At 41.4% G+C, this 19,717-nt stretch overlaps 1 protein-coding gene across 18 annotated transcripts in view; it reads left to right on the top strand.

Moving 5' to 3' along the window:
- The window catches only part of trpm3 (transient receptor potential cation channel, subfamily M, member 3), a 157,128-nt gene that overhangs the window by 126,050 nt on the left and 11,361 nt on the right, over nucleotides 1–19,717 (top strand). For 2 of the 18 annotated variants that reach the window (XM_074670984.1, XM_074670988.1), the window contains exons 13-23: nucleotides 2,131–2,166; nucleotides 2,345–2,485; nucleotides 4,042–4,071; nucleotides 6,572–6,864; nucleotides 8,365–8,593; nucleotides 11,247–11,414; nucleotides 13,889–14,029; nucleotides 15,337–15,465; nucleotides 16,045–16,296; nucleotides 18,367–18,541; nucleotides 19,072–19,200. In XM_074670984.1, coding sequence (XP_074527085.1) covers nucleotides 2,131–2,166; nucleotides 2,345–2,485; nucleotides 4,042–4,071; nucleotides 6,572–6,864; nucleotides 8,365–8,593; nucleotides 11,247–11,414; nucleotides 13,889–14,029; nucleotides 15,337–15,465; nucleotides 16,045–16,296; nucleotides 18,367–18,541; nucleotides 19,072–19,200 — 1,723 coding nt within the window. Of the gene's footprint in view, nucleotides 1–2,130; nucleotides 2,167–2,344; nucleotides 2,486–4,041; nucleotides 4,072–6,571; nucleotides 6,865–8,364; nucleotides 8,594–11,246; nucleotides 11,451–13,888; nucleotides 14,030–15,336; nucleotides 15,466–16,044; nucleotides 16,297–18,366; nucleotides 18,542–19,071; nucleotides 19,201–19,717 lie in introns of all 18 variants that reach the window. The other 16 variants (XM_074670980.1, XM_074670986.1, XM_074670985.1 and 13 more) reach the window with 10 other exon arrangements.

Here is a 19,717-nt window from a genome sequence, read left to right as displayed (position 1 = left end):
TCATCTCTTGTGTGTGTGTTTAAGCCACTAAAGCAAACAAAATGCTTATGCTGCACATCTTCTATAGCATCTTGGTGATTATTGCAATAAAAACAACAAGATAAAATCGTACATTCAGTACATGTCTGCAGACCAATTAGGAGCGACCCCAGTGCTCAGGGATGATGGAGAGGTCAGCAGTGCCACCATTAGCATTGAGAGGTGTTCATTAATGAAAGTGTTACTGATTACAGTAATGCTGCATGCTCCTCAGGGAGTCTTGAAGAAGCTGAATGTTGTAACTACTCCCCCTCCTCCTCCCTCTCTCTGTGTTTAAACACAACTATGAACACAAGTCCCTGCAGAGGAAATGTGCAGTTTATACTTGACAAAAACATCACCACGCCGCTTTCACACATGCAGAACACACACCGTAGTGCATGGCAAAACATCCTCATCCTTTCTTGGCAGAGCTGTGTGTTTAGTGTAGCTGAGAGCTTTTTGTGTTGCTGTTGTATCATAATATGATGCTAATTAGATACAACTGCTATCCTTGGGTTGAGTCACGAGTCACATGTCATTGCTTGTTTTCTCTGTCTCTCACTCTCTCCTGCAGGATGTTGCGTTGTGATGCTGATAAATGGCTTTTCTTATTTTTGTACAGATGTAGTAGGTGTCGTGCTAACAGCTGTACGAGTCAGTGAATTCTGCTCTCAGGTTCAATCTGGTCCATTTATTACACCATGTGAAGACAGGAAAGGGCTGAAAGCAGAGAATTATGGAGATTGGCTTACAGACGACAGCTGTCAGAGCCAAAAATGGATTTCCAAGAGAGAGGAAATATAAAATGTTCTTTTGTGTATATATATAAAAGTTGGTAGTAATACACTTAGTGCTCTGTCTCTAAAGGAAGGAGGACACATTTGACTGAGGAGTTTTACTGTTTTTGCTCTGTGAAGGCTGATATGGGGTAATAATCTGTTTGATTTTTCAGAAGTTTCTCAAACAACTAAAGTGTAAATTAAAGCAACTGTTGGAGAAGTTGGTTTAAACGCTGGGAGTAATATAATGCAGTGCTGTAAGCTAAGGGAATATTCACACAAGGTGTTAACAAACAGCTTGATTTTACACCGCTGGGACTTAAAACAGCCCCTTGTTGACCCCTGTCAGGTGCTTTTGAACTCTACATGTCAGTACCATGAGGAGGTGAAGGGCTGTTTACTTTGAGATGCAGATATACAGAGCTAAGCAGTATCTGTTTCTGCTGGAACTTCAAAGTAGATCAGCTAGCCTTCAGGGGTTTCCTGGCTTCACCTCCAAGGACCCTGAATCTATGGATATGAGGACAGGCTATGGATGAGGAGGTCAGGAGGGATTTCTAGGATCTCACATCTGAGTGGAGATAGAAGAAGGTGTAAAGACATGTCAGGTAATTGGTGTAGCTCAAAGGAACAGTGGGGAGTCAGGGTATTGGCAGCAGGATGTGGGCTGGATGATGAGGGCACATTGAGAAGCAGTAAGTGCTGATATGGTTATAGTCATCACATGTAGAGACTTCTGTTCATTAATGAGTCCTCCGACATTAACCGCTCCCTCTCTGCTCCTCCATGCCCCTCTCTTCCAGGCTAATGAGACATTACCACTTTATCCTTCTTTTCCTCTCTTCAAGACTGCATTGAACCTCCCTGAGAAGATCTCATTAATTCCCAGAGTAGAAATTATGACAAATCATTCATTTTTTTCAACTTCCTTTGTAATTGTCTTCAGATACTCTATGCCCTCTATGAATCATAATACATCTGAGATTTCATTCTCCCATCATTATGACTCCTTATTCTTCTCAAGAGAATAAGCTCTGAATGTAAGGATTCATTTTCTAGATAGCTTTCAGGGCTAATACCTGTGACCAGATTTTGGTTCAAACATTTATGAAATAAGAGGGATAGCCCCAGATTTAAGCTGAAGCTCCAAGCTTCACATATTTTGTAATAATTTGGTTTACAAAGGCATAAAGTGAACCACTATCTGGTTGCGATAATGTTTTTGAGAGGCTGGAAGAGAGATCTTGCCTGAGAGCTTCTGTGTATCTCATTTCCCCTGCTCTTTGCTTACCGTGCCGTTTACTCACTGACAATGTGTGTTCTTTCCAAGCGAGAATATCCAGGGTTCAGTTGGATCTACTTCAAGGTGAATCCGATAATCAAGTTTTTCCTTTCTTAGCCAAAAACAGTTTGATATGGATTTTGTGAAGTGAGTGTGTCTGACCGTGTGGTTTGTTTTGTTCTTGTGCTTCCCTCTTTTTTGACCCTCCTTCGTAGATTATTAGCCGTGGGTTGTTGCATGTTAACACTGTCTGATTTTCCAGGGAAACCTGCCACCAGACTACCGCATCAGCCTCATCGACATCGGACTGGTCATTGAATACCTCATGGGAGGAGCTTATCGGTGTAACTACACCAGGAAGAGATTCAGAACTCTGTACCATAACCTTTTTGGACCTAAAAGGGTGAGTGCATCACCCTCCTCTGCATACACACCACATAGAGAAATCAGTTTTTTTTTTTTAATAGTATAAACAAAGTAATGTTTTGATGTAGTGTTTTGACCCAGGGCAAACTTTTCCTTACAGCTGTGATAGGTAAATTAGTATTTACATAAACATTTTGTTGCTTTTTTAATGACGGTGTGCAGGAAACACATTTGAACGTATCAGCTGTGATCATTGTTAGTTATTAGTTGTTGTTGTTATAATTCATGAAGTATGCACTGTATTGTGTTTTGTTTTTACACAGCAAGATTCAGATCTGTTCTTTGCAGTTTTTGTGAATAGTGGGGGAAGGTTTAAATGAAATGGCAGGACATGGTTGTCTTCAAGGTGCAACTGCTAACTGTAGTAATGCATGAAGGTTATAAATCTGCACATCTCAGCTCGACAAAAAGATATATATAAATGAATGCAGAGATGTCCATAAATCTTCTAAAACTATTAGCTCCTATGATCCAGTGCTGGTCAGTCTCAGAGTGGTCCTCCTGTTATCTTTCATTTCCATATCAAGTAGAGTAGCAGCATATCACACTCTATTATCAGCTAACACAATGAATCAATCATAGCAGCGGCTCTTCATCATGTGCCATCATAACCCCACATAAGAATATTCCCACGTCATTGCAACTACTACAGCCCGTCATCTCACTGATTAGAAAACCTTCAACCAGAGAGGAGGGATTGAATATTAAAATCGCATGTTGTTTGTGTTTAAAACAGCACACACCATGTTTATCATCATGTTCTGCTCTGACATAAAACCCTCTGACTCTGCCTCAGTACCTCACACACTGCCACAGGTGTGACGAAAAAAGAAGTATACACAACTGTGTCTGAAACACCATGTTTCTGCTTGATAGTTCACATTTATGTGTGATTGTATGTGTTTGTTTGTTTGTGAGTGTGTGTATGTGTGTCTCCATTAGCCTGTTAATCTATTGTACGTCTGCCTTGGCAGCAACAAAGCAGCTGGAGAGACACTGATAAAGCACATCAAAAAGTGGGCAGAGACTGAGCAAAGAGGCAAAATGTGATGAAACAAACGTGCGATCACACATGCACACACACGCACGCACACACTAACACATTTTAACTTAGAACAAGGCTTGAAAATAGATGCAGATATGAAAATCCCCACAGGAGACCTGTGCTATTTATATCAACTCAGATGATGGCTCATGAATGCATAATTCATACATGCCCTGCTTTAATACGGATCCACAGTACTGTACCAAAAGCACATACACACTCTGCTTTAACGCACGCAAACACCCAACCATTAGAAAGTGAAGGTGGTTGTAAAGCACTCTGTCAACCATGCAAGCACCAAATCCCTCGTTGTTGTTGCCATTGTACTCAGAATCCATAGAAAATGAATAACTTACCAAGGAGAGGAATATTCCTGTGCTCCTAGGAGTGAGTGTGTCCGTCCATGTGCACTGTGCTTATAGAGTGAGCTACTCTATAAAAGTCACAAAGTCTTGTTCTATTTGTTAATGTTTGTGTTGCTTTTCTAGCCCAAAGCCTTGAAACTGCTGGGGATGGAGGTGAGTGTCGCTCTCATCAAAGCTGTTATTCAGTCGTTCCTTTCTGTTCTTCTCTCATCAAAAACACAGTTTTCTGCCTCATAAAGGGTTCGATGTGAGCCACTCTGCAGAATCTTTTAATTAGAAATAGTGGTTAAGTGTGGGCAGTGTGCCTTGCGGTCTTTGAAAGGAAGACCTTGAGGCATATTAAATTAATTTTGCAAGCAATCTATATGCACTTCCAGGCCATGTGAAGGCTAGGTCTCTAATACACTCACTGATATATTTCACATTGTGCAAACTGTTTCCACTTAAATTCCACCTCCGACTTATGGAACCAGAAGACACAATGCATACATGCATAACTGTGGACAGCATAAACATACACAACCACAATGAAACATGTCAGAGCAGCCCATATAGCTGAATGGGTAATGACTGACCAAGCATAATTACATAATAGATGTGCTGTGTACCCATGTGTTCCCATGGAGTACACATGGTAAACTCTCACATCATAAAGCTTTCATCACAGCATGTGTGACACACTTTTCTCTGAGGTGTTCATATCTAACATGCATGGCCATCCGTCCCCTCCTGTGTCTGGCTGTTTCATATCTGTCTGCCTGTCAGTGGGTGATCTCTCAGCTGTTGTGTCCAGTCTTCACTTTAATGTTTTAACATTGTTTTGTGATCCAGATTGTCATATAATCAGAACAGCAGAGGCATGATTTTTAAACAGCTAACCTTAATTTTTCAAAGAGAGGTGTCACTGTCAACTGGATGATTAAATACTGTATCATTATCATATCTTTACACATTCTCATAACCTATCTCACAGCAGGCAGCACTTGAAGAGCCACTGAAAGCCATTTCTCAGATCTCAGTTATCGGTCAGCTGTCAGTGGTCCTCAATTGTTGAAATGTGAAATTATTGGAGATCAATACTGCTGCTGCGATGCCATTTAGACGCTAACTGGCAGCATTTATCTCTCCAGAGACAGGGAGGCAACCGTAAGACTCAAAGACTTATTTTTCCACTAAGGATTAAATGAAAAGTAAAGAAAGAGAGGTAAAAAGTGAAAATCTAAAACGTGTGGGAGACTTAATCTGTTAATGTTGTGTGTGGTGCCTTGTCCTTATAACTGTGTCTTCCAAGGTCTGATTTTGCTTCTGCTGCTTCTTCATGTGGAAGGTGAAAAGGTTCAGAAAATATAAATTTAAAGATTCTAGCTGATCTGACTCCCACAAATAATCCATCATAATGTGGCTAAAATCAGGGCCAGGCTGTTAAAGTCTGTGTTAGACCGCTGAATGTGATCCAGATTCTTGGGTTTCCTTTACAATATAGATTTAAGACCCATAGATTTGACTAAATGCTTTAAAGGTCCCATATTATGCTCCTTTTCTGCAGTTTAATATGGATCATTGATGTCTTAATGAAATGGTAGTAACATGTTTTGGTCCAAAAAGCCAATAAATCAAGCACAGCAGCATTGTTTCCAGGCTCTCATAGCCCCTCTGTTCAGAACGCTCTGATTTAGTGGGCGTGGCCTTCATATGTAAATGAGCCACCGCTGATACCGCCCCGCTCTTCCACGTCACTGAGAGCGGCGCCACGAGCTCCAAGTGCATAATATTTAGAAAACAGCTAAGCTCGTTAACCGTAACATTACAGGCTAAAACAACAAGCTAACTGCAACTAAAGTTAGCATCCTGAAGCTAACACAGAGACAGGGGGGACACTGAGGAAAAGCTCTTACATCTGCTCCACAGCACACAGCATTTAAAATACTCACATTTCCAGGGTCCGAGGTTTGTTGGTGGATGGTTGGTAATGCGCCTGGATTCAGGACCAGTCTATTCTCTAGCCCTCTGTTGTACTGTCCAAAGTTGGAAGAGCAGTTGGCAGTGAAGCGACTAGCACACACATGCACAGTTTTACTGAGTGTAGCTGGGACATTTCCTTGATAAATGAACTCTAGCCACTTAGTCTTATCTTCTTCTGAGATGGAAAGCTTGTGCATGGAGCTATGTGGTTGTTTACAGCCAAAAACAGCCACACTCCTCTCCCCGCTGCTGGAGAGATTTCTTCCCAGCAGCGGGGAGGGGGTTTGGGGATATTTGCAGTTTTAGACTTGCTCCTGATTGGTCAAAAAAAGGGAATCGCTGACATCGGCAAATCCCCAAAATCCAAACAGCTCATTTTAGGTCAGGATTTTACATTCACAAGCACTACTAAGTACAGGTTTTGTCATTAAATATCACATTTTGTGGGCTGGGAGGAAAGCCGAAGACCCACAAATTTCACTAAAAGACTTATTAAAATTATTTTTGCATAAAATGGGACCTTTAAGATAAAGTTAAGCTTTAACTAAGGATCTTGGTTCTGTTCTGCTGAACCATATTTATAGCAGAAGATCATAAAAAAATGTATTCAGTAAAAAGTCATCCCAAATGTGGACGTCTGTTCAGCTATTGCTTCCTTCACCCTCACTCACTTTCTATTGATCTTCTTCAGGACGACATGCCGATCCGCAGGGGACGTCAGAAGACAACTCGTAAACGAGAGGAGGAAGTGGACATCGACTTAGATGACCCTGAAATTAACCACTTCCCTTTCCCCTTCCACGAGCTCATGGTGTGGGCCGTGCTCATGAAACGACAGAAGATGGCGTTGTTCTTCTGGCAACATGGCGAGGAGGCCATGGCCAAGGCATTGGTGGCGTGTAAGCTGTGTAAGGCCATGGCACACGAGGCCTCAGAGAATGATATGGTGGACGACATCTCCCAGGAGCTCAACCACAACTCCAGGTGCGTGTACACACACACACATACACACACACACCAGCTTGTGTTGGTTTCAAACACATTTTGATTTAGTAAGGCTTATTGGATCTGACCTATCTGTGAAGCTCCAGCTCTGAAAGACTGATACAAATGTTCTTCCATCACTTCCAGCACTTCCACACACGCCTATATACTGTGTACATCCACACACACATGCCTTCCTTTCTGCACACTGACCTGTTTTAGGTTATTTTTTGCTCCCAAAGGCTTTCAGTGGCATACATACAGAACTCTGATAACTTACACCATCATTAGGCAAGAGTATGCATCTGAAGAAGATAGGCTCCTGTATGAAAATACTGGCGCTAGAAATAATGTTAAGACAGCAAGCCAGCATCTTGCTTGGAGATTACTTTCTACAATGGCTTTCTTCCAAGAGTTTATTTAACTACATAAATCTTAACAATTTAATTTGTGGTTTTGCTGTTTGTGTGTGTGTGTGTGTGTGTGTGCGTGTGTGTCTGTGCGTGTGTGTGTGCGTACCTCTCGTACTATCACAAGGGACATATGTGAGAGCTTGTGCTATTAATGATGTGTGAAAGCACATACAGTAATGTTTACATTCTGTGGGGAGTTTTAACTCTGAGACATCTTCTATAATACACTTTAACAATATTTGTATTTTATATTCAGTACAACAGAAACTTTAGCTTTGTTTCTTAGACTTTGTTGGGCCTGATTTTATGAACACTGCAGTGTGTGAGTCTCTTGATAAACACAATAAACCAAGAAGAAGAGATTGCTTCCAGTGTGTGTGTGTGTGTGTGTGTGTGTGTGTGTGTGTGTGTGTGTGTGTGTGTGTGTGTGTGTGTGTGTGTGTGTGTGTGTGTGTGTGTGTGTGTGTCTTTGTTTGTGTGTGTTCTGGAGAAAAGTTTTTTCCAGATGCTCAAATTCGACTGAAACTAAAACTCAGAGTATCGATCTGACTTATTGTCTGGAAGGGTTGGTGTTTTGTTTTTGCTGTTTTAAAAATTTTAGAGGCTTCTGAGGTTTTTTTGTTTACTTTTTGTGTTCTTCTTTGTGTTGGTAGCACAACCTTTTCTTCATTATAGCACATTAGTTCTATAATAAGCTCCCTGAAATGTCCTAACAGTTTTAGAGATCAGCATGTTGTGGACAAACATCATTAAAAAAGAAAAACAGAAACTCCTGACTCACTCACCTTGGAAAAGATAGAAGGGGTAACCAGTGAGGATTTTGGACCCTCTGCAGTTTGTATTAGATATGCTTCACATGTCTGGCCTTGACCATGTCTACATGATGTGTTGATATGAAAGATGTAATATCTAAATGTGTTTTTGTGTTAGTGTTTGCATGCTAATTTAATCTCTTTAGAGTCTGTGCAGATGGTCAGTGATTTTCTGACCTGTTCAATCAGATTTGCTTCTATCTGAAGAGTGAGGAAGTATTTTACTCTCTTTGTCTCCCTGTGTGTTTGTATATGTCCTGTATATAATTTCCCAGAGAGTTCGGCCAGCTGGCAGTGGAACTCTTAGACCAGTCCTATAAACAGGACGAGCAGATGGCCATGAAGCTCCTGACGTATGAGCTGAAGAACTGGAGCAACGCCACCTGCCTGCAGCTGGCTGTAGCAGCCAAACACAGAGACTTCATTGCGCACACCTGCAGTCAGATGCTGCTGACAGACATGTGGATGGGACGCCTGCGCATGCGCAAGAACTCCGGCCTGAAGGTAAAAAAAAAAAAAGAAGAAGCCAAATGTCTGTTCCTGTGAGAAAAAAAAACCCTTCAACCAGTTTGAGAAGCTGCTGTGGAGATGGCTTTTGCCACTCTGTTGATCTGGGGTCTGCTGAGAGTTTTAGTGGAAAGTGGAGTGTATTTGATCTTTACATCTACCAGGGGTCATATGTGGGGGTGGGTAGGGATATGAAGCAGTAGATTACTGCTGAATACCCTCCTGCTGTAAACATTTAAACTGAAAGGTTGCATTGGACACAATGTTCAAAGCTGTCCAATCAGAGTTATAACTTTCATGAACCCATCTGTACACAAACAGTGTGCCAGTAACTTGTATGTTGGCAAAAACAACAGGGTGCTGAACTGGCAGAGAACAGGATTTTGGATCCATAAAGCAGAAAACACACACACTCACACACACACACAACAGATGTAAAGTTCAACATTAGAGCCCGACCGATACGGGATTTTTGGGGCCGATGCGATACCGATTCTGGGAGCAAAGCCGATATCCAATATATCGGCCAATACATATAATAAATTCATTGATATACACAGAATATATACTGTATATAATCACAAATCGTTATAATACCCATATGATTCAAGACAGAGACAGAACACTATTAAATTAAAACAAGGAACTTTAATTATAAAACTGTCAACATAAGAACTGTAGTTTAAACCAATGATAATAATGACAATAAAAATAAATAAGTCAAACTTTAAACACAGTAAGTATAAAAAATAATTAAAAATGTAAACACACAATGAGCAATTTACACGACGTTATAACGCCATTCTATGGTCTTATATTAGATAATGGTGGACGGAGGGGGCGGGCACTCGGGCAGTGTGCAGCCCAACACACAGACACACAGGAGCAGGAGTGACAGAATCCCCTGCGGAGCAAAATTTTTATAACCGGCTACATTTTGGCAGATGTTGATTAATCTGTGACAGACATAATCGGCCAATTAATTGGCTCTATTCAACATATTCACACAAATAAATTGTTCTCATGAATAAGTAAAACTCACTTTGACACCAACTGCACTGATAGAAAACTTTTTTTTTTCTTGAAAGTTCTTATAAATAAGACTTAACAGTCAAAGCTGCAGGTTTAAACTGGTCTGACCATGACAACTGTAACCATGGTTAAAAAAAACCTGCAGTCCTTTTAAGGTTTTCTGATGTTCTTTGTTTTACCATTTTGATCACAAAAAAAGGATACAAGTGTACTTATATAGATAAAATGATAAAATACAGACCTGATCGTGCCGCCGCCAAGGTTATTTGTAGTTGTGCAGATGAGGAGGAGCAGGACCATCCAGTGGTTGATGCTCACTGGACAGGTAACTCTAGGAATGTATAGTATCTGTACGTGGTTGCTGTCCTGGTGAAACATTCTCCTCAGCCTCATTTGCACAGGCCCACGATGTTCTGGTAAACCAGAGGGAACAGAATGACCTTAAAGAAGACCTGAAACTGATGCTTCACATTTCTGAAATCGAGGGTAATTTGGTGAACTACAGGAACTACAGGATCAAGGCACAGATCACAGGGCACAGAGGTATTTCCTTAGGACCCACTGAAGCGAGGGCTGGGTTTGCACTTATCCATACATAAAGAGAGAAAGGATGGCCAGCTTCTTGTAGCAGGGGAAAAAGAATGCTTTAAGTTGTGTTTGGCCTTTGCAGGAGTGAGGGGGGGAGCAAGCCCTCAGCTCCGAGCTGTTAAGATCACTGGAGCAGAAAGAGGGAGAGGAAACCACAAGTTGAACAAACAAGAACCATGGCCCTTAGGAGTTCATGATGTATAGCAAGTTAAAATTGTCAGGATTTGAATTGCTATAGCAGTCGGCATCCTTGGTCCACAAATCTGGCTAGAATTAGTCACTGGAGGCTAGAAAAGGACTATGAATGCAAAGTAAGTGCATTGAATTCTTCGCACATCAGTTGGTGACTCTTGATATAACGTTTTTTGACCCCTTTGATGTAGAGATGACATGAAAGGCTGAGATCCCTCCTTTTAGGGAGGTTTTTTTAATTTATTCCTTGGTTGCTACTCCCCTTGAGTCAGATTTTACCCATCTTATCATATGCAGGTTTTGTTTTTGTTTTGTTTTTACAGTATCACACAAATTGTCTTCATTTTTGTGCCTTTGCTGATCAGAAACTGGTGTCAATGGAGCCTGTCAGATTTTTTGTGGGTTCAATTAAAAAAACAAACAGCTAAATTAAAAGACAGCTGCTTTTTAGGAGAATAGACACTTGATTATGTTGCTCCCCATCCTCCTCTGCAGTGTGCTTCTTTTAAGCCAATAAGTGTCTGAAGTGTTTACTGCACGCCTGCCTTATTTTTCTGATGCAGGTGTGTGTTCTTATCCATACTGGCAGCACAGCACCCTTGCTGCTTGTCTCGAGTAATGCTTGTTTAATTGACTTCTGCTTTGAGAATTCTTGCTGTGGTGGTGTAAAAAATACCAGGACTTTGTTGTTTAGTTTTGTGCAGTCAAGGGTTTGATGTTGAGGAGCTCAGGAGGGAGTTTTAAATGTTGTAGGAAGCACAGAGGGTTGTTTTTTTCTCAAGTTTGCACATAAAACCAAAGATCTCCTCTCCCAAACTTTCTTCTTCCCTCAACTCAGGTGATATTAGGGCTGCTTCTGCCTCCGTCCATCCTGAGTCTAGAGTTCAAGAACAAGGATGAGATGTCCTACATGCCACAAGATCAGGAGGCCTACCTACAAGAGAAAGAGGAGGAGGAGCCAGAGAAACCAGTCAAGGAGAAGGAGGAGGAGGACATGGAGTTCACAGTAAGATCTTACTGTGAGACGCAGTACAACTCCGTGGTGAGAGAACCCACCTCAGCCCTGCATCTCCAAATCTAAACACATATGAAGATTTTAGTTGGCACATACATGTTTTGTTAATATTATAGAACTAATGAGCAAACACAACCCAGATTCTGTGTCTCTTCAGATTAACGCAGTGTTTCTTTACACACACATACTTGTTTCTTTATTCTGGCCAACTGGATCCTTCCAGGACAATCGGCCATCACTGTTTCTTGTCGTCTCAGCAGAGACATGGTCGTGGAGTTGTAGCGTCTCAGTCTGTCGCTGCTTGTGGGTTCCCTCGTGTCTTTTTTTTTTTTCTCTCTGCCTTTCTTCTGGTCGCTCTCGCTTTGGGCCCAGCTCTCCCTTTATTCCTTGTGTTCTTTTGGGCTCTGCTCCCTCTCCTCCTGTGGCTCTTTCTCTCTTTGTTTCTCTCTTCAAGCTCAGTTCTGATTAAGGTACAGTACTGTATGCGAGCCGATTGCTGCCCCTCACTCTGTCCCATCGTTGATGGCTTGCTGCAGCTCACCACTCAGCATGTCGGCTGCTGCTGAGCATGGGAGACCAGGCTTTTGCATTATATAACCTTGTCCGCCTGCTGCTGCAGAGCTTAAATCATGCAGAGTCTGAGCACCTTCTCCCAGCTCACAGTGGACGAGTTGGTCCATCTGCATAGACATGAATGTACAGCAGAATTGGGACTCGTTCCATTTCAATCCAATCAAGTCAAGAGACAATACCAAGATCCAGTTTGTGTGTTCAAATCAAGACCTGAACTTGAAAGTCAGTGGTATCACACTAACAGGATCTAAGGTAGTCCCACTCTCTGATTGAACTGAAGTTGAACGCCTTACAGCACCACTGTACATACTCTCCATTTGCATAGAGCCCAGACAGCAAGCCAGAGCAAAGATCCACACAGGGGCTATTTTGCACATGTCCTCGAGGCAATGCGGTGTTGAACAAACAACCTTTCTGCCAGGGGATGCATCTGCAATGAGCCCCGTTCTTTGCCCAGGCTTCTGGCTGTGCAGATGTACTTCCAGAAACCTATGAATCACACAGAGATTCATACTGATAAACACAGTCTGGTGCTCCACAGAGGGAGATTGTATTGTCCCAGGCTCAGATGCTGAAGATAAACCACACTGTGATGAATGTCAAAGCTTGTGTGATAGCTGGTGTCCACTTGCTGATCGCATAATGTGCATGATCACTGAAGGCATGGTGTGATTTACACACTGGCATCTGAATCTCTCCATCCCAAAGGCCATATTTGAGTGTGCCCTGGACAAAACTTTGGCTATATATGTTTCACACATTCAAAAAAAAAAAAAAAACATTGTCCACTGACTGATTCTTTCTTTGGTTTCCCGCTAAACTTGTATTTATAGAGAGAGGATATCTGGACAGACTTGACGCCTTTATATTTGCCTAGTAACTACAGTGGCTGTACAAGATTAAAAGGCAACAGGTTTTTTGGATTGAACCTCCACTATGAAAGAGACAGGAAAGATATAACACTCATGCAATAACGCAAACATGTCATGTTCCTTTAACATGACTTATTCTCCTCCATAATGTATTGATTTAGCTGTTTCTTCATGTAATTATGCACAGTAGCAAACCAAACAACCAAACATTGTTCAGTAGAAATAGATATGTTCTATTTAGAGCAAACACTAAAGAAGAATCATTAACAAAATCTAGCTTTTAGCCTTCACTTGAGTGCAGCCCACATACTTGGGATGTTTTATTGTCTCTTTGAGGAGCAGAACATTGATAGAAATGCAGTCAGTGAAGTATGTAGTTACTGCTTTTTGTCTTTGGAGGACAGAATACTTCTGGAGAAACAGTAAAATCCCATGAATGAACTCCCTCAGAGGTCTGGTTTTGCTTTGACATTCAGACCATGACCCATCCCAAACAGCGGGCTCTGAACCCTCTCTCATGGATAAGGAAATGTGTCACAGATCAAAATGAAATATCTTTGTCTTATCTTTCTATCTTTCCTTTTTTCTGTCTTCTTTCTTTTTTCATTATCTTGTCTTTCTTCTGCTTCTTTGTTGTCTGAGACACAATCCATGAGTGTCGTGTGTTTGTGTGTGTGTGTGTGTGTTTTTGTCGCATTGTGTTACCAGCCTTCACCCAACACTTCACCTCAAACACACATTTCACATTTTGGAATGATCACATTGCCTGAGCTTGCTTGATTTAAGGTGTTAAACTCTTCTGTCATCATGTTGTAACTTCTTCATCTTTATTCCTTTTTCCCTCCTTTTCTTTTATTTCACTTCATACCACCTCCTCTCTTCTCTTTATCTCTGTGTCTCCCCTACACGTCCTCCTCTTTATTTCAAATACACGTCTACCCTCTTCCCATTCTCTCTATCCTGTGAATCTCCCTGTCCTCCCTCCCTCCCTCGCTTCATGTGGGGTTTGCATTCCCCAAGGCAATGCTGGGTAAGGTAACCACCGAGACGTCAAGAAAGAAGGACGTTGAGGAGGTTCAGAACCGCCACCGCCTCATACCCATGGGACGCAAGATATACGAGTTCTACAACGCTCCGATTGTCAAGTTCTGGTTCCATACGGTCAGTGTCAGCTTCAGCAGCACCACCCACACACTCCACTTCCCGTTGGCACTGTCAGCGTACCGTATTTTCTGCAGCCGTATCTATTCCTGGTTCCCTACTGTTAGCTTCTCCTGTCAGGGTGCCTCTATTGTCATTAACCTCCTGTTCCACCCTGTCATTACCCAGCTTTACTGGGGAGGAAAGTTTGTGCGAAAGGCATAGAAAGCCCGCTGGAAGCAACATGATGAGAAAAGTACAGAGGAGTGAGGAGAAGCATGGTTTTATTCTTGAAGGTGTAAACACAAGGAAACCTTTGAGTCACAGCATATTCCACTGGAAGTACTGTGCAAAAACGAACGTGTGTCATTACCTTTTATCTTTACAGTCCTGTTCTGTTACACTTGATGTCTGTACAGTCTGTATAGAGCTTGTGTGCACGAGTAAAATGTCAATATAATTGGATCTTCTGTTTCACAAGTCGCAGCCTGGGCTCCTTCAATTCGCTTGCCCAGTGAAAACATCTCTTAACATCACCAGCAGGGATTTCACTGTTTATTTCCACTGAGCATACATCTTCACTACCTCCCATGACTGTTCTCTGACTCCTCTCCTCTTCTTCATCCTCAATCCTCCTCTCTGCCCTGGAGGTCAAAGAAAAATACTCCACTGTGAATTTTGTTATTGTACTCAAAGAAAAGCCAACGTGTTTTCCTGGGCCCTGAATGTGGATTAACCTCTTTCCCAGATTTTGAATTTGTACTGTCTAACCATACAACTGATACTTAAAGAAGTGTAAAGATGGAAAACTGCTAAATCAATAACTATGTATCTCCGAGAGAACAGGTAGATCCCTACCTGTTAATAAGAAATAGCGCAAACACACTTTTGTCAGGTTCTCCAGGCCTAATCCCTTACACAACCAGGCACGCATTGTGATTTATATTTTATCTTCTCTGAATCACCATGAGCCTCAGTCCAGATAGAAGTGAGGAAAATTGAAAATGGACAGCTGTCATGAATTTAAATTGATAAAGCCACAGGAGACACATTATGGACATTTCCAGGCCAAGCGTATGAGGTTGAGCGATCAGGTGGTTTGACATCAAATCTCTGTTATCAGATTAAAAATCTGCATGAAATGAAGGTGTAGTCATTTCCTAAACAACCATTCAATATGAGCACTACCGCACAATACCCTTTGTGCAAATTTGTGTGCAGAAATGATTCAAATCATTATTGATGTACAGGTTGTTAAAAAACAGAGACACACGCAGAGAAACCACAAATAATAATCAATTTCCTTCCTTCATTACTTTTTTGTGTAGATGGCTTACGTAGGCTATCTGATGTTGTTCAACTACATCGTCCTGGTCAAGATGGACCTGTGGCCTTCTCCTCAGGAGTGGATTGTCATTGCTTACATCTTCACCAACGGCATCGAGAAGATGAGAGAGGTAAAACAGATCTTTGACATGCACCATTCATGCACACCTTTATTTAAAAACACGCTCAAAGCTCACTCTTCAAAAGTCACCTGTAACATCTACCAAAGAAAAACAAAACCTTCTTTCATAGAGGGTAGGGGTTATACAACAATAAACAGCTCACAATAAATGATAAACAATGTGAGGTGATCATCTTGGAGGGGAAATAAAAGGAAATGTAAAGGAGAGACATAGAAGGACATTGTTGGAAAAAAAAAAGGTTTAGAGAGAGATGGTATAACTAAGAAAGATAAAAGTTTAGCTTTATAAGAATATCTCCTCTCACTGTTATATGCATAAAATGAAATGCATAAATCATCATGTCCCATTATTGTAGACTGCATAACAGACGGCCACTAGCCTTTGATTGGTGAACACATACTGCCCTCTAATGGTGGTCAACGTGTGATGCTTTCTTTTCCTTTTGGAACAACCATCTTTCTGTCTAATTGATCACTTTCAAGGCTCATTTCAGTTTTCCTCTCAACATTTTTGAATTGACAGGTTTTTCCTAATCTTTCCTTCATTTCTTGACTCATTTCCTCTCAGATTCTGATGTCAGAGCCGGGGAAGTTGCTTCAGAAGGTGAAAGTGTGGCTTCAGGAGTACTGGAACATCACAGACCTCATGGCCATCCTCATATTTTCCGTGGGTATGGTTCTTCGTCTCCAGGAGCCGCCACTCATGAGTTACGGGCGGGTCATCTACTGCGTCAACATCATCTATTGGTACATCCGGCTGCTGGACATCTTTGGGGTCAACAAGTACCTGGGTCCTTATGTGATGATGATCGGCAAGATGGTGAGAGGAGGAAGGGGTTGTACTTTGATGTGTGTGTGTGTGTGTGTCTGTATGTGAATGTGTGTGAGTTTCTTTCTTTCTTTTCTGCTTCTTATGTCACATATTTCACCATTTATTCGGTTTTTACTTTGTTTTTGACCTTAGCATATTAGGATCTGTGCCGATTATCACAGAACACCGAATCCCAAAGGATTAATTTGTATTTGCCTCACATGCCCCCCAACCTCATTGTTTGATCTGAGCAAAGGATCAGAGCAGCTCAGGCACAAAAAGAGGGATCAAAAGCCCAAATTTGCTGTGTACCGCAGCACATTAGCTGTCTTTGATCTGAATAACACTATTTCATTGGGACAAAACTGTGGGGCAGGCAAAATTCAGCAACAGAAGCTGTTTTGCAAGTCACCTGTGCTAGAAGAAATCTGGAGTCTATTAAACATGATTTATTGTCTACTGTGGTGGAATTTGAACCACACTTTGTGTTTTCAGTTCCACAAAAATAGCTGTAAAGCTTCTCAATATGCTCTAATTCAAACAGGGATCGTAATAATGATACATCTGGCTCAAATTTGACCGAGGTATCTATTACTCTGGTGTTTTTATTAGCTCTACTGAAAGATGATAAAATCGATAGCCTCCACTGAAGAATTTGTACATTATCTTATGTGATAATGCACCAGCTGTTAGTACATTGTATCTAGGGCTGTGTTTCTCAAATTCTTACACACCTGTACCGTTGGATCATGTGACCACAGGACTTTTGATGCTGCCTGTTTGTTTGATTACTGCAGCACATGCAAAATTATTTTTAAAATAATGGATGTGGCGCTGTCATTTTGCTTCAGTAGGTGACTTGCTCTCACACAGTGTTACTGTACCATAAATATTGAGTCAAACAGAATAGAATAGAATAGAATAGAATAGAATAGAATAGAATAGAATAGAATAGAATAGAACTTTATTGTCATTGTAACAAGTACAACGAAATTGAAGTCACAGCAGCAATCAAGAAAACAAAAGTAAGAAAGTGTATAGAAAAGGCAAAAAGGTCCATAAGAAAATAGATGATGACAGCTTGTCCATCATTGTCCAATTCAGCCAGCCTCCACCTCCACAGGGTCCAGGACTGAGCTTCTTCAGTCATGCTCCATCTCTGTCTCCTGGATCCTGTCTGCTCACAGCAGGTGAAGCTCGTCCAATGTGGCGTTGGTGTCTGATCTTAGCTCTGTTAGCCATGTCTGTGAATAGCATGATGCTACTCTGCCCTCTGGTATTCCCTCTGTTGCTGGGTTAGCACAGCTAGCTCGTCCATCTTATTGGAGATAGATCTTACATTCCCAATAACGATGGATGGAAGGACAGGTCCATGTCGTCACTTCTTAGCTCACACCTGAGAACCAGCACGTCATCCTCACTTCCTTCTCCTCACCTTGTAGGAAGACATCAGGCCTTACACCAGTTAGCATTGGCATCCTACAGGCTGCTAACAGCTGAGTTCACATGTAAACAATGCAGCCATCTCCAGTAGGATCTTCAGACAAACACAGGAGAAAAAGTAGAAAAAAAAATCACTGAAGCCACAAAAAGTTTGGTGTCCATGACCAACAAATGAGCCATACAAAGTAATGATCCACTCCAAATACAGAGATTACGAAAAAGAGAAGAAAAAAATTACAAGAAACGGACAAAGAAGAGAGAGCTGCTGCAAGAGGCAGCCATAGCCAACAGGGCGGCGCCTAGCAATAGCAAATAAAGGACATGTTAAATATTTTGTTGTCCAGAACAAACTGAACTGAGATAAGAGTGACAGAGTCAGAGTCAATAGAGGGACAGCAATGACAAAATGTGAATCATCATTTCTCAAATTTTGTGCTTTTTTCACTGAAACCCACAAACACACCTCTCTTTTGTTGTCTTATTTTTTGTTAGAACATTGTCCCATTTGTTTTAAACTTCTCAGTTTTTATTATTCTTTCTTCCAACAAATATCCTTAAATTAAATATTCTCACCAGAGTTTCTCCCTCTCTCTTTGAAAACCCTCCACTGCCCCCCTTCCTTATTCCCCCTGTCAGATGATCGACATGATGTATTTTGTGATCATCATGTTGGTGGTGCTGATGAGTTTTGGGGTGGCACGACAGGCCATCCTGAATCCAAATGAAGACCCGTCCTGGATGCTCGCAAGGAACATCTTCTTCATGCCTTACTGGATGATCTACGGAGAGGTGTTTGCAGACCAGATTGACCGTAAGTCGAGGGACAGACTGTCAGATCTTTTGAAATAACTTTATTTTGGTTCGTTTCAGGAAAATAGTTGATCAGGAGAGAAAGAGAGGCTAAATGTGCCTCATCTTTCTCACTTCTCAATTCCTCCAAAATTTAATATGTCTTTATAATGTGCTAATTTGCAATGCAAGATTAACCACACATCTGGGTCCAGGGGAGTGTTTGTATACCTTTTCTTTTTTACTTTGAAAAATCTACATTTTGTTCCTGTCAAATAGCTTGACTTTTTACATCTACACAAACTGTTTGTGTTAACTGTTAGTTTTTCTTGATCTGTTTGTCTCTGAATGATCTTCTACCTCATAGACAAAGACTCAATAAATCAAACCTCTAGCTGTGAGCAGTGTCTGTTAGAAAGTGCCCTGAGAGTGCGAGTGCCTTTTTGTGCTGCTCTGTTGTCATGGTGTGTGTGGATGTGATGGTGTGCACAGTGTGTGAGGAGTGGCCCAAAGAGAAGAGATCTGAAATAATGTTTTCGTTCTTTGTTTCAGATATGCATAGTAGGAAGTTACAGCACAGGCTGAATGAAAAACTCTGGCTGGTCGAAAATTACATTCGAACTCACGGAAGCTGGCGTAGTAATGGTCCATCCCACACTGCCCAGTGCAGTCAAAATCCCAGTAAATGCATAGATAAAGGCCTCAATTTAACCACTTTCACCTATCCCACTTCTCCCTCATAATCCTCACATTTCCACCATGTCATGCCCACTCCGACCACTAGAGGCCACTTGAGACACAAGTGTGCATGCCACTCCACGGGCTCTAAGGTCAGAGTTGCCCTCATGTGTTTAGATCTCGGGTCATACGCTGTTTCTGAAAATACTTTCTTTTATAATCAGAAACTTGTTTGAGATTATTTTAAAGTAAACGATGAAATGTGTCAACAAGGATACCTGACATCTATAAAATATACATCTTTAATAAGTATTAATCAGCTCGACCTGAGGCTGTATCATGGAGGCAACTTCACCCTTGCTAATTTTGGCACTGGCTGGCAAATGGCTCTCTTTCATGGCAGAAGCACTTTTCAAATTGACTCTAACATTGTAGCGGCATTTGTTTTTGGTCACATCAAGAGGAACTATTGAATTTTAAAGATTTGATAGTTCACTGATGTCTTTTTGTCTCATTTATG

This window comes from Halichoeres trimaculatus, unplaced genomic scaffold, assembly GCF_033239565.1.
Source record: "Halichoeres trimaculatus isolate MK-OKI-2021-1 unplaced genomic scaffold, fHalTri1.1 fHalTri1_scaffold_5, whole genome shotgun sequence".
NCBI lineage: Eukaryota > Metazoa > Chordata > Actinopteri > Labriformes > Labridae > Halichoeres > Halichoeres trimaculatus.
This window is presented reverse-complemented; position numbering and strand designations above follow the sequence as displayed.